Below are 12418 nucleotides of genomic sequence, written 5' to 3'. Positions count from 1 at the left end.
TCTTTTTTTGTTTAATAACTTTAATGATATGAAGTTCAGCTATCTTCCTTTGTTGCTAGGTAACACAACAGTGGATGAGCTAATGATGAGGCTGATGGCTGCGATGGAGATCTTCAGTGCCCAGCAGCAGGAAGACATAAAGGATGAGGTGAGCGTTGGAAGTTACTGTGGATACCTACTGGCTTCCACAAATCACTGGGGGTGCAAAATTAACCAGATGTTTCTTTAGCCAGTGAAGTCAGGTATGATGAGTTTTAGCGTCTCTTCCGTCATCAGAGATTAAAAGTTCTAAGTCTCCTTTGTGTATTTATTTGGGTGTCTCAAAAAAACTCCTCCTAATTGGTTAACTGTCATTTTCAGTTTGTTTCCTTTTTCTGAATATTAGTCATGAGTAACTGGTTACATTTACAGTGGTATTATAGAGCTTAATATACTCATACAAGGAAACGACAATCAGATTTTTTCCCAATGACCAGCTTCAAGTCATAGGTAGAAAACAAAAATAGGTTGATATGTCTTAAACGTGTACATTTAAAAGGGGATTGACAAGGAGCCTTAACCAGAACTACGCCAGTACTGAATCACCATTCAGAACAACGCAGAATGGGTAAGTGATGACAAGACTTTTCGAAACCGCTGTTTCAATTACAGAGAAGTAGACACAGTGAGGTATACAGTTGAGAGATGTTTATCTGTTACTCTATAAATTGAGAGTGACATTTTGAAGTAATGAAGTACTTAGTAAGGAATTTATAATAATAGGTGTGTTGCCATTCAAGATTATTCTTATCCTGTTGTATAGACATTGATTGACAATAATTCACTAAACACATTTTTCACATTTAAATCTTGTTTCTCATTAGTACGAGATTTACTGATTATGGTTGTAATAATACGAAGGCACGGTATCTGCACAATATCTGTGGTTCATTTTTTTCTTCTTTATTTATGCTACCTGTAATTCATTGGTAAAGAAATTGACTTTAGTTTTGTTAATACTGAACACAAATTTTAATATGAGGATTACAACAAAAATCCAAGGCACAATATAATTGAATTTTTTATTGCATTTTAAGAGGAATATGTCGGGTATGGGGAGGGGGGGTTTAATGCTTTAATAAGAAGGTAAAATTCACATCACAGATGAGTTCCAAGAAAGGTTCAGAACTGGAAACTATAAAAGCTGATAGAAAGGAAGGAAACAGAAGGAAAGAAAAGCATATAAAGGCAGGGAGATAAGAGCAGATAAAGGATAGGAGAAAGAACCAGAAATAGGAGTGGAATAGAGAACAGGAGACCAGAACAGTTGTCCAGAGTGGGGGAGATCAGTATTTAGGAAAGAAGGTGGTGGCGGGCAGGTGAGACAGAGATAGACCCATCCTAGGAGGATGAAACCAGATGGCTTTACAGCTGAGAAAAATCTGGGTGTAAGGGAGACAAAGCTTAAAGACAGAGAACACTTAGTGGCCTTGAGGCCATGAACTGGGAAGTGGCTTCTGCACCTGGAGCTGCTGTGGGTCCTTCCCTGAGTGGCCAAGAGCAGTGACAGTCCAGTAATGTATGTCCCCACAGCGGTGGCATGGATGACTCCTGACTTCTTATGCAAGGTGCTCTGCTTACTCTAATGGCGTAGGGAGAATGGAAAATTAATTTTTATACATTCCTCTAAAATCTACCTTTGTCCAAGTCTTCTGTAGTTTTTTCTCGTATTTCCTTTTGGTTTTCTGTCACTTGAGAGCACCACTGACATTTCTTCCCCAATGGGAGTTTTTTTCTAAGACGCTTTGACATTCAGAAAACTAATGGAAAATTTCATAAACTTTGGGGGCAGGTTTCCAGATGCTATGGGTTCTACACACAAATAGGATATTTACTTATACCTTGGCTCCACTTGTTACAAGCACACCAAAAAGGTGATCTCACACGCTTTCGCCTTTGAAGCAGGAAGTTTAAAAATAAAAAAATAACCTCGCTTTATGAAATTATTATTCCAGAGAGGGAGTATTTGACAAGCAGTCTGTACCCAATGGAGGGCTTTAGCTTGGAAAAAAATAATATTGTCTTTTTGTGGTTTGCTGCATAACATGTAGCTTTCTTGTAAGTCTTGTACTTGACAACTTCAAGTGTTCAAACATCAACACCTTTTCTTTTTTTAAGATCTTACTGCAGTTGGTGCCATTTTTCCCCAAATATTACAATAGCAAACAGGATACAGAGTCCGGTTTCCGTTACTGTTTTCTTAATAGCAACAATAAATCATTGTAAAACCACAAGAAGATAAGCAGAAAACTCTTTTGTGTTTTAAAAAGAGGAGTCACCTATACAGCTTTGCTGTAAACAGAAGTGTGTGTGAGGGACAAATACAACTGGATACGCCTGTAAATAACGCCATGAAATCGCTAATGAGTTGGTGTATGCAGCTGAACTTCTCCACTTTGGATTTTTAACTTGCATGCACATGAAAGCTTCCAACACAGCTATTGCATGATTCCGTTCAGCAGAGCATGTTTTGCAGTGCCCTCTGATGGTTATTTCAGTGCAGGGTGACTATTACCACTGCCAGCTCATGGTACAGGTGTTCCCCGTGACGCTGGCTGTAGCTGTTCAGGCATCCCTGTACCGTCAGCTCCCTGTCACCCATCATCAGCTGATGGTGCAGGCAGGATGCTCACAACAGCGTCACCGGCTTGTCTCACCTGAGCAAAGTGAGTCACTTCATTAGCTGGTGGTAATAGTATGGTTAAATAGTATAGTTAAATCCTGTGCTTTTGTGTCCGCGTATTAGTAAAATTTACTGGTGTAGCCTCATAAATCTTTAATCAGGCAAATTTGGGGCGTATTTCTGCAATGTCAAGGGCTAAAATACTGGCATTTAACCAGCAATTGGATTTAATTTTTAGATTTGTGTATTGTGTTTGATTAAGCTTCTTCTTACGTAATCTCCAAAACCTTACAAAAACTGAGATGCCTATGTGTACTCATAATAATCCAACATACCTGTCTGGACGTATGGTGGTGTGTAATTTAGGCAACCATTTTCTCTCCCAAGCTTTTTGAAAGGGAGATCAATCTGCTGTCCCATTCTTTGCCCTGCCCCTCCAAGGCTTCTGAGTCAACCATGAACCACTGGCCCTGCTGCTTGTCACCTGTCAGCTGTGTTGACCAGATGATATTTGGGAAACTTCCTGCCTCTTTTGGGACCATGCTGTTGACAAGCCATTGTAGATGCATGGTCTAGCTGTCGTGCTGCCTGTTTTTATAAATTTGCGACTTAAATTGCCATAGTAACAAGCCACAAATAATAAAGTACGATCAGCAGCGTACTGACGTTGTGCTCATGTGGCGCTTCTGATTAGAAGTGGCCAATGGGTAATTAAATGGTGGGTTCGATGGCATCAACAGCAGCAGGGCCCATTGGCCAGGATACTGTCCCTACCCTTGCCAGTGCACTCGGGTCGAGGGTCTGAAGTCCAGCCTCAGGCTGTCCATGCAGAATTGCTCTGAGGCTACACTAATGATTTCATACACCTAATGGACACGTTTTCCTTTTCTAACCACACCTGCTCCTCTGGCCCACACTGCAGAGGTTCATGCCTCAGCTGCTGTTCAGGCAGTGGGACTGGGGAGTTGTGCAAAGAGGAAATAAACACCACTGGGGAGTTCGTCCCGCGAGCAAAAGAGGGTATCTCGGAGCTGGGACAACCGGCCCGTGTTCATCAAGGTGTGAACTGAGATTTTTCGGGGACTGACTTTGAAATGAGCACCTAGTATCAGTTCCTCTTAAGTGTCAGTGCCTGGTGCCAGACTTAGGAAAACAATAATTGTAAAATATTGTACGCCCTGGAATGTCCATTTTTAAACACCCTGTTAGCTTGTTTACTTTAATTGGATAGTTAAATAATCATCTCGGCGTGGCGTGATGGGCCCAAATAGATCCGAGTTAGTTCCTTTGTGAGATTAATGTGAAGAGATCCGTGATTAAATCCTGGCATTACCGCGCAGCACACCTGTTCTGGGCCGATCCTAAGCATTTTTTCTCTATTGCCCGAGGAGGAGGCTTCTCAAAGGATTACAGTAACAGTTTTTGACAAGCTTATACAGGGTGGAGTTTCCATGTAATGACAGGGCTCATTTGATGATGTCTCAGTAATGCATTCTTTTTATTTTTGCTGTCAACATTTATTACTGTAGAAGCATTGACTGTTACACAGCTGGTCCAACTTGTCCACATTTAAGTAACAGTAGGTCTCTCGTCGTGTTTATTTTTGTCGTTACGCAACACTAGCGCTCCTGCTCTCGGATTAGACCTCAAGGTGGAATTGTAATACCCACAGTTGCTTCAATTGGTATTTGTAAAAACAAGAAGGTTTTTAAAACCTTCAATTCACTTTAAACTATGTCTGCTGACACACTGTTTTCTTACATGTAAAAGAGAGATACTTAAGAATTTTTAAACTGGAAAAGCTGTTTTAAAGAGACTCTGCAGATGAGCTGTAGGAGAACGTAGACCTGCAGAGTCACCATCTTTGCTCTCTGATCTCAGGTGACATCTCTTCTTCCTAGATACTGCGACAGTGTGAGGAAAACGTAGCTCCTTCCTGACCAACATCTGGAGCGGGGTTAAAAAAAATATGTAAAAGAAAATAAAAACTCCAAACTAGCAACACAAATTCACCTTTTTTCCGTGCCACAGCTCTTTGTAGAAGTGTGCTTGCGTGTCCGTCCCAGCACTCTCTTGTATTAGCTGGGCCTTTACTGGCCAAGTGTTATTTTCATAACTTTGCAGTAAGGAGCCTGGTATCACCCTGTCTTCCTCCTCTTCTGCCTCCCTGATGACAAATGTGTAAGAGGTTTCCTTCTTTTTTCTTTTTTTTTTTTTTTATATATAATTTAATGGTTTTAGCTTCCGACACCTTTTCTCTTTCTTCTTCCAAAGTTATATCTCACAGCCACAAAGGAAGCTAAAGAGGATCGGTCCTGGTGCATATTCTCCTGATCTGTGGTCTGTTTGTCTTTTCCTCCTTCAGATGGGTCGCTTTTGTCCCCTCCTCACCTGCAGTTGTGCTCTCCAGTTAGAGGATGGCCCAAGTGCTTCCATCTGCCGTGTAGGAGACCTCTGCGATTTCTGTTTAGGCACTGGAGCTCACGTTAAAATCGGTAGAAATTAGGCATCTGAGCAGCTTTGATAATCTGTGTTCCATCTAACACTGTCATGTGTATCATGGTATATAGTATTTGCACAACAGGAGGTTAGGAGAATAAATACATGAAATTCATTAAATTGCAAAGCACAAAAGCATTCTGGTGCTGACAGTCATCTAACGAAGATTGTGATTTAACCCCTCAAAAAAATCCAATTAGCACATCTACTAATGATTACTAGTTATAACTAATTAAACTACAGTAATCAAAATTTATTTGATTAACTTTTCCAATTTTGTATGTGTAATATGATAGCACCCCAAACGATGGGTTTCCCATTGTGCACTTCACTGCACTGACACACCAGCAGATGCCAGTGCCGCCTTCGAGAGTTTACGGCGTATTTTGAACTTTGACAAAATGCAAGGTAACGACAGAGGAAAGAAAGAAAGAAGATAAAAATGACAATATCTTTCGTTCATGTGGCTTTTCGGCTGTACGCGTTGATGGCTCCACGCAGTGAATATTCGCTTAGTTTGCCTTAGTGAAGCGCAGCTTTCCCTGCTGCACAGCCCAGGTGGGCAGGTGTTGTAGCAGGACTGGCTGGCTGGCTGATTTCCCATGGAAAGTCACTGCAGGGCTGCTTCTTGAAGGCTTTGGGTTTTGTTTTCTTTTTCTCACTTCAGGTAATTCCCAAAAATCAATACCTGGAACTGGGCTTTCAGCTTTCAGTATAGAAGAGGCAGGTTCTGCGTTGTTCTGCTTCCCCACCTGCGGTTCTGCCACCGCCGAAACTCTCATTTGCTTTGTCTTCGTCGTTCTCATATGCCCAACGCGTTCTGTGTACACTTTTTTCTTCTATATATTCCCCATCATGTATGTTTAAGTTATACAATGTGCAAGTCTGTCATCTTAGTCAGTCAAATTAATGCCTTTCTCGCACCGGTTTGTTTGGACAAAGGGGTGTTTCTCTTTAACGCTCCCATGGATAGCCTTAAGCACTTGCAGATTTTAATTTCAGGAGTGGTTCAGTGAAATGAACTGTCTTTCAGATAAGCATTCAGCATTTGTAAATACACTCTTTTTTTCTTTCTTTCTTTCTTTCTTTCTTTCTTTCTTGTAACAGCCATTTACTCACTGATGCTCTGAGAAGTATCTTCTGGCCATGGTTATCTTCTCAAGGTCCCTCTCACCTGGCTTTACTTCACAGTAAAACTGATCCCAAAGGCCAATGGGGAATAAAGTATAACACGTCTCCCTGAGACAAACCAGGTGCAAAGCTGATTCCTGGGGTTAAATCATTAAATCAACGGAAACAACAACAGTAAATAAATAAATAAATAAATAAAAAGCCCAGAAGGGCCAACGGTGACTTTTCCATCAGAATAACCCATCCAAAAAGCTGAATGTATTGTGTATTTTTTTCCCTGTGTAATCTGCCGGAAAAGGGAGCATTGCTGTCCTAAATGCAATCAGGAATCCCCTTTTTTCATCATCCCGCATCTGAAAATGCCTGCTATTAGGTGCTGCAGGGGTGACTTGAAGAAACAGTTTAGGGAATAATTATTGGAGAGAGTATCCTAAATTTCTTCTTATCCTTATCTGTAAGTTTTTCTTAGTTTTGTAGCTCTGGGGGTTTTATCTGGTTCATTGTAACTGTCTCATGAATATAAGCATTTACTATTTTTGTTATGACTTTGCAATATGCATGATAGCAAAGAAAGTTCATAGCTGAAGAATATCTTCTGTGGATAAATGTAATTTTTTTGTTTTTAAATATCAATTTCCCATTGAATGAATCGTTGTATTATCAAAATGAGGGAGCAGAGATCTGTGACTTTTTCCCTTTAAGGAGCAAAGGAGAGTTGTCTCCTCATCTGGTGCCCAAACCCCCTGGGATGTGGATGCTTCGCATTCGCACCAGCCTTGGGTCGCTGCTGTGGAATCCAGAAATGCTGAGTGTAAACCCCGGTTCTGATGGAGGCTTTTTAAGTGACCTGGGATAAGACGTTTCCTGTTCACACCTTGCTTTCTTGAAAAAGGAAGGTGGCAGTTTGACCTTCATTGCAAAAGTATTGTGGAGATGCATTTGCTGATGTTCCAGGCGATGCTGCAATTTATGTAGGGTTTAACAATAAAGTTGTCAGCTACTTCACGTTTTATTAATGGATAATACTTATGGCAATTTTTTTTATCAATTGTTAGAGGTCTAACTGTTCCCTTTTTCTTCATGTATTCTTGTTAGGGCAATGAAAGATTCTCTGCAAAATATTTTCTTCTGCTTTTTCTGTCACCATTATGAATTTTCTTTTGTTGCTTTTGGTAAACTTGAGTCATCCTCGTACTCCGTATGGTTTCTCTGGAGGAAGAGATTACTAAAATAACAGCCTGCATTACAAGAGCTGCAGTATGTCATGTTTAAAATTTGTCTAAGGTGTAACTCTGAACCAGAGAGTACTGTAATTTTGCCATAACCTCCGCAGAGGAGGTGGGTCCTGTAGAGCGTGAGCAGCATTAACAAAACACAGGAGAGACATTTCAGAGGATTTCATCTGCTTCTTACATAAAGAAATCTGGATTCCAGATTCGGTTTGAAGGTCTGTTTCAGTAAGAACGGTATTGTTTCAATGCGGTGTAAAGCTCAGTGGCACGGTCATTTCCTTTTAGATGTGGCTCACATATTTCTGTGAGGACCGGGCAGTCATGCGTAGTAATGCTTCACATTCCTGACATCTTTTTCATAATCCACTTTTAGGATGATGATAACTGTGATGAATAGGGAGGAAAGAAATCTTTTTTTTTTTTTTTTTAAACGCCTGGAATTCATGTTTAGATTCTTGTGATAGAATCTATAGTGTCAGTATTTTTTGCAGTTGTCATCCAGATTATATAAATTAAACCAATTCAAAAACTTGTATAGTAAAGCTCCCTGTAGGTAAATGAATCCTGTGCTCATCACAAGTAACTTTTAATAACTTCATTGAGTTTTCTAGACAGTTTGTAAAATGCAAAATAAAATCTAGTAGTCAATTTCTTATAACTCTGATTAGTATGTATTTTTGGAGTGAGTTTTTAGTAATTTTTATAATTTTTATATTTTTTACTTTTTGAGGGTTGCTTTTGGTTTGCATTTGTTTGGGTTGTTTTGGGGTTTTTTTTTTTGTAAGCTAAAGTGACTATATGTTAATTGTTAGCTATCTTTGATGAAGGAAATAGCCTGTAGTTGCAATAGTTGCATCTGAGCTTTCAGTTTTCTCTTGGGCATTACTGGACTTGTGTGACATTTGAAATTCAGGTAGCGTGTGATATATGAAGTTGCAAAACGTGAAAGTTAAATAGGTTCTCTCTGAAACAATTCTGAATGTTGTTTTTTTTTAAATGCGTGTTCTCTCGCAGATTGCCTGAAGTCACATTCTTTTAGTAGGTTGGTTCCGGAAGATAGTGATGGTTCTCACCATTTTGAGATTTAAATTTGTGGTGTGCTTATGGAAAGTCTCAGTACAGATAGTACAAATCTCTTTCCTTTACTGTTACACTCCATCTGTGAGAAGAGTTGGGAAAACTTCTGTGTATTCAAGAAGCTTTCCTCATTTTTGGATAACATAAAAAGTGGAGCTCTTTATTTTTTTCCACATCCCTTCTTCTCAGAAATGGAATGTTAATGTAGGGTAGTTTCTGCTGTCAGGTTTGAGTTAATTTTTGTAGGTATCCCATGAACATAGCACATAAAAACTTACTAATGTCCAGAGAAGCCAGGAAGGGAATGGGTTATTCAGTGGTTATTGTCCTTTTCACATTTTGCAAGAATTACTTCTACTCATGTCTTAGCTCTGCTGAACAAAGTGATGGTTTCTCTGTCTTCTGTGAATGGAATTTAGGACATACTGATTGTAGACTTATCTTGGGTCCTGTTTCTGTAAGGGAGAAGAGTTTCCTCTAAAAAGATCTTGTTACTTTCCAACTGGAGGTTGTATACCTTTTCCTGCGATTTGTCCTTTCCTCTTGTGGTCGCATGCTACTTTAGAGCTTTTTAACCACTAGAGTTAACCACCATTAGAGTTTTGTTTGAGGAACATCTTGGCATGTTTGCATGACATGGTAGTAACAGCTAATGTGTGCTCCTCCCATTTAGATTGAGTTGTTGCCAAGTGGTGAAGATTTGGGGAGAGAATTGATCACTTGGCAAAATGATGCCATTATGTGAAATAAACCTTGCAGGTGAATGAAAAAATTAACATAATTCTTCAAAAAACATTAGGAAGTAGACTTTAATTTCTATGAAATACAGGGGACAGATTACCCCAGTGCGAGTGCTGTGTGTTACTGGTGACTACAGGTGACCGCGCTGAGCCCGCCAGCAGTCTCACGGCCAAATCTTATTGATTTTTGTAGGGAGCAGTGCAGCTTCTGCAGGGCTCTGGGGGGATTATGGGATGTAAGAGGAGTGAGCGCAGGGGAGCAGCCGCTGTCTCTGGCTCCAGAGGCAGAGTATGAAGCTATTGATTGTACACTTTGCTTTATCAGACATCACCCCGGTGCAGTTATCCCAGCTTTCAGGGATATCCGCATCTTGATCTTCCACCGTATGGAATGATGGTGGAATGACGTCTCGTTTTGTCGTTTGAATATTTTTAGTAAAACCTCATTTATTTTTTTATGCTGTGATAATTAATAAGATACTTTGCGAGGTTTGCTGGCTTGAAGTTGGCATGCTAACCTCATGTTTCCTGTCTGCCTGCATCTGTACATTTTTGGCACTTTAGAATGGTGCTACTTTCCCATCTTTGTCTAATATTCAACACAACATGAATTGGGGTCTCTGGATGATGTTTGATAGTCATGACCGGATGGATGCTGCTGAGGGCTTTTTTTACCAAGGAAGGACCTGGGAGCAGGCCGCCTGTCTCAGGACAAGCCATTGCCCGCTGTCAGTCTGAGCGGAGAGCAAATTAAAATCCAAATCCTTTAAACCTCGCTCTGTCCTTCCCTGTTACAAGACCGTCCAAATTGTCGGCTGCAGGAGTGAGATCCCTGCAAGACCCTCCTCAGCACCAGCCCGTACGTAGCCCTCCCACCACCCCCTCCCGCAGTCTGTGCTGGCCACGGCCATCGTAAAGATGTCAGGGCAAAGAGCCTTGGTGCCAGATCCAGCCGTCAGGCCATGGCTTGGACACGCCAATCCGTAACATGGCAAATGAAACATGGCTTTAGGTAAATCATGATTTTTAAAGCCAAGGTTTCCCTTGAGGCATTTCTGAACTCATTTATCCTAGCAGTAGTTAGATGAGTAAGGCAGTTAAATATTTTGAAGTCACTGGGGTTAAAGAGTGCTGGTGAACATAAAGACATATGTCATGTTGGTCCAATTTGCTGATATTTTTCGTTTTCTTTTCTTCTTTAGGATGAACGTGAAGCCAGAGAAAACGTGAAAAGAGAGCAGGATGAAGCGTACCGCATATCGCTGGAGGCTGACCGAGCGAAGGTGTGTGCAGGGCGAAGTGATCATGTGGATGTCGGGACGGGAATCTCCCCACAGTTGATGGAATGTCCCTGGTGCAGAGGACTGCCCGGCTTCAGCTCTGCTTTTAAGATGAGATGGTTGCTGGAGGAGCCGTAATTGTCCTCAGTGGTTATAAAATGGCACCAGATACTGTCACTGGGAGTAGACTTGACCACATCTTTTTGCTAAAGCAGTCCTGGCCCCACTTAATAATAGGACTTGGGAAAGGAATGACAGGAAAAGATCACTTAATAAATATCCTATTTCTTATATTAATTTCTACATAAAAGTTGAGAAGTTTCTTTGCTTTTATAGAGCTAATGCGTGTCATGAAGCGCAGCTGTGCAAAGTGGGGTGACACATGTGTGATTGCTGTTTGTGTTTATTAGAGGGAAGCGCAAGAGAGAGAAATGGCAGAGCAGTTTCGCTTGGAACAGATTCGGAAAGAACAGGAGGAAGAACGTGAGGTGGGATATTTTACCTTTGACAACTTTTTGGATTCCTGAAGCTTATTGACATTGCAACTTTCATTCAACACACATTGCAACTTTAAATCAAAGTATACTTTTTATGTGAACATCAACTTATGTATTTTTTTTAATTAATTTCTTACCATATGTATAACATATAGTGCAGCTAAACCATTTTCAGCCACTGTTTAATAGCTTTTCTGTTCTATCATCCGGGTCACAATTACATCATCTGGGTCTGAATTACAGCCAGATATTAGGTAGGACATCCATGAAACGAGCGCCATAAACGGTGGAATCTTTGGTAACCCCTAACTTTGTTTCTGCAGGCACTCCTTTTAAAAAAATAATACTGTGGAGCCCTTTCATTTCTTCCAGGAAGTGGCACAAAGCCTACCTGCAATTCTGATCAAACAAATTGTCAAAGTTAATTTGAGAGACAAAACACCTAAAAAAAAAAAAAAAAAAAAAAAAAAAAAAAAGCAGCAGCAGAAGAAAAAAAATTTCCAAAATCTAGAAAATTGGATTTGTGGTACATTTTTAAATTTCGAAACAGTCTTCTACAGACTCTTCCTTAGAATAAAAATTGTGCTTAAAAGAACACTTTATGTCTAGGTCGCTGTAAGAAAACAGAAACTGTGTTCTGTGAAGAGCACTGTTCCTCAAACTCTGTTATTTTGTAGATTCTCTCAGTTTTGTAGATCATGAGGGCCCGAGTACCTGTCAGAGATGCTCCTGGAGCCTCTTTCAGGATCTAGGGTAGCTCCTGGCTCAGCTGTGTGTCTGTGCAGGTATTTACATAAAGCATCATGTACGTGAATTTATTTATATTAGCAACTTCCTCTTTTTCACCTCCTGGCGAGTACAAAATATGGTAAAAGGCTGGGGTACAGCCATGTTTCTTCCCCTCAAGTCCCACCACATTTCAAAGGATAGGTAAAATAGACTAGTCATTAAAATATTTCCAGTGTTTCTTCCAAGTTTCTTCACAGAACTGCTGTGAAACGTAGCTGATACTTCAAAAGGACTTTGTGAAACCCTTGAATAACATTTTCAAAGTAAAAGTGATATTCACATATAAATGTCTTGACTGAAATCAGAGTTGATCGGGGTTTTCCTTTGACTTCTAGGCATATGAGATTCTGTGAGCAAGTTGCTGATGAATATAAAGCTATATCAGCATCCCTATTGAATGTCTGTTTCCTGAGTATGTTTCCAATATTATATCAAATATAAATATTACAAATATTTATTCATTTATATTAAATATTGGAGTTCCAGTATTTTTTGGTGGATTTAATGTAAC

General features: G+C 40.1%; 1 protein-coding gene across 1 annotated transcript in view; it reads left to right on the top strand.

The window, feature by feature from the left end:
• FAF1 (Fas associated factor 1) overlaps window positions 1-12418 on the top strand; it is a 171206-nt gene that overhangs the window by 141059 nt on the left and 17729 nt on the right. Inside the window, exons 15-17 of the mRNA XM_054212624.1 lie at window positions 60-148; window positions 10544-10624; window positions 11032-11109. Coding sequence (XP_054068599.1) covers window positions 60-148; window positions 10544-10624; window positions 11032-11109 — 248 coding nt within the window. The remainder of the gene's footprint in view (window positions 1-59; window positions 149-10543; window positions 10625-11031; window positions 11110-12418) is intronic.

This window comes from Rissa tridactyla, chromosome 8, assembly GCF_028500815.1.
Source record: "Rissa tridactyla isolate bRisTri1 chromosome 8, bRisTri1.patW.cur.20221130, whole genome shotgun sequence".
Taxonomy (NCBI): Eukaryota; Metazoa; Chordata; class Aves; order Charadriiformes; family Laridae; genus Rissa; species Rissa tridactyla.
This window is presented reverse-complemented; position numbering and strand designations above follow the sequence as displayed.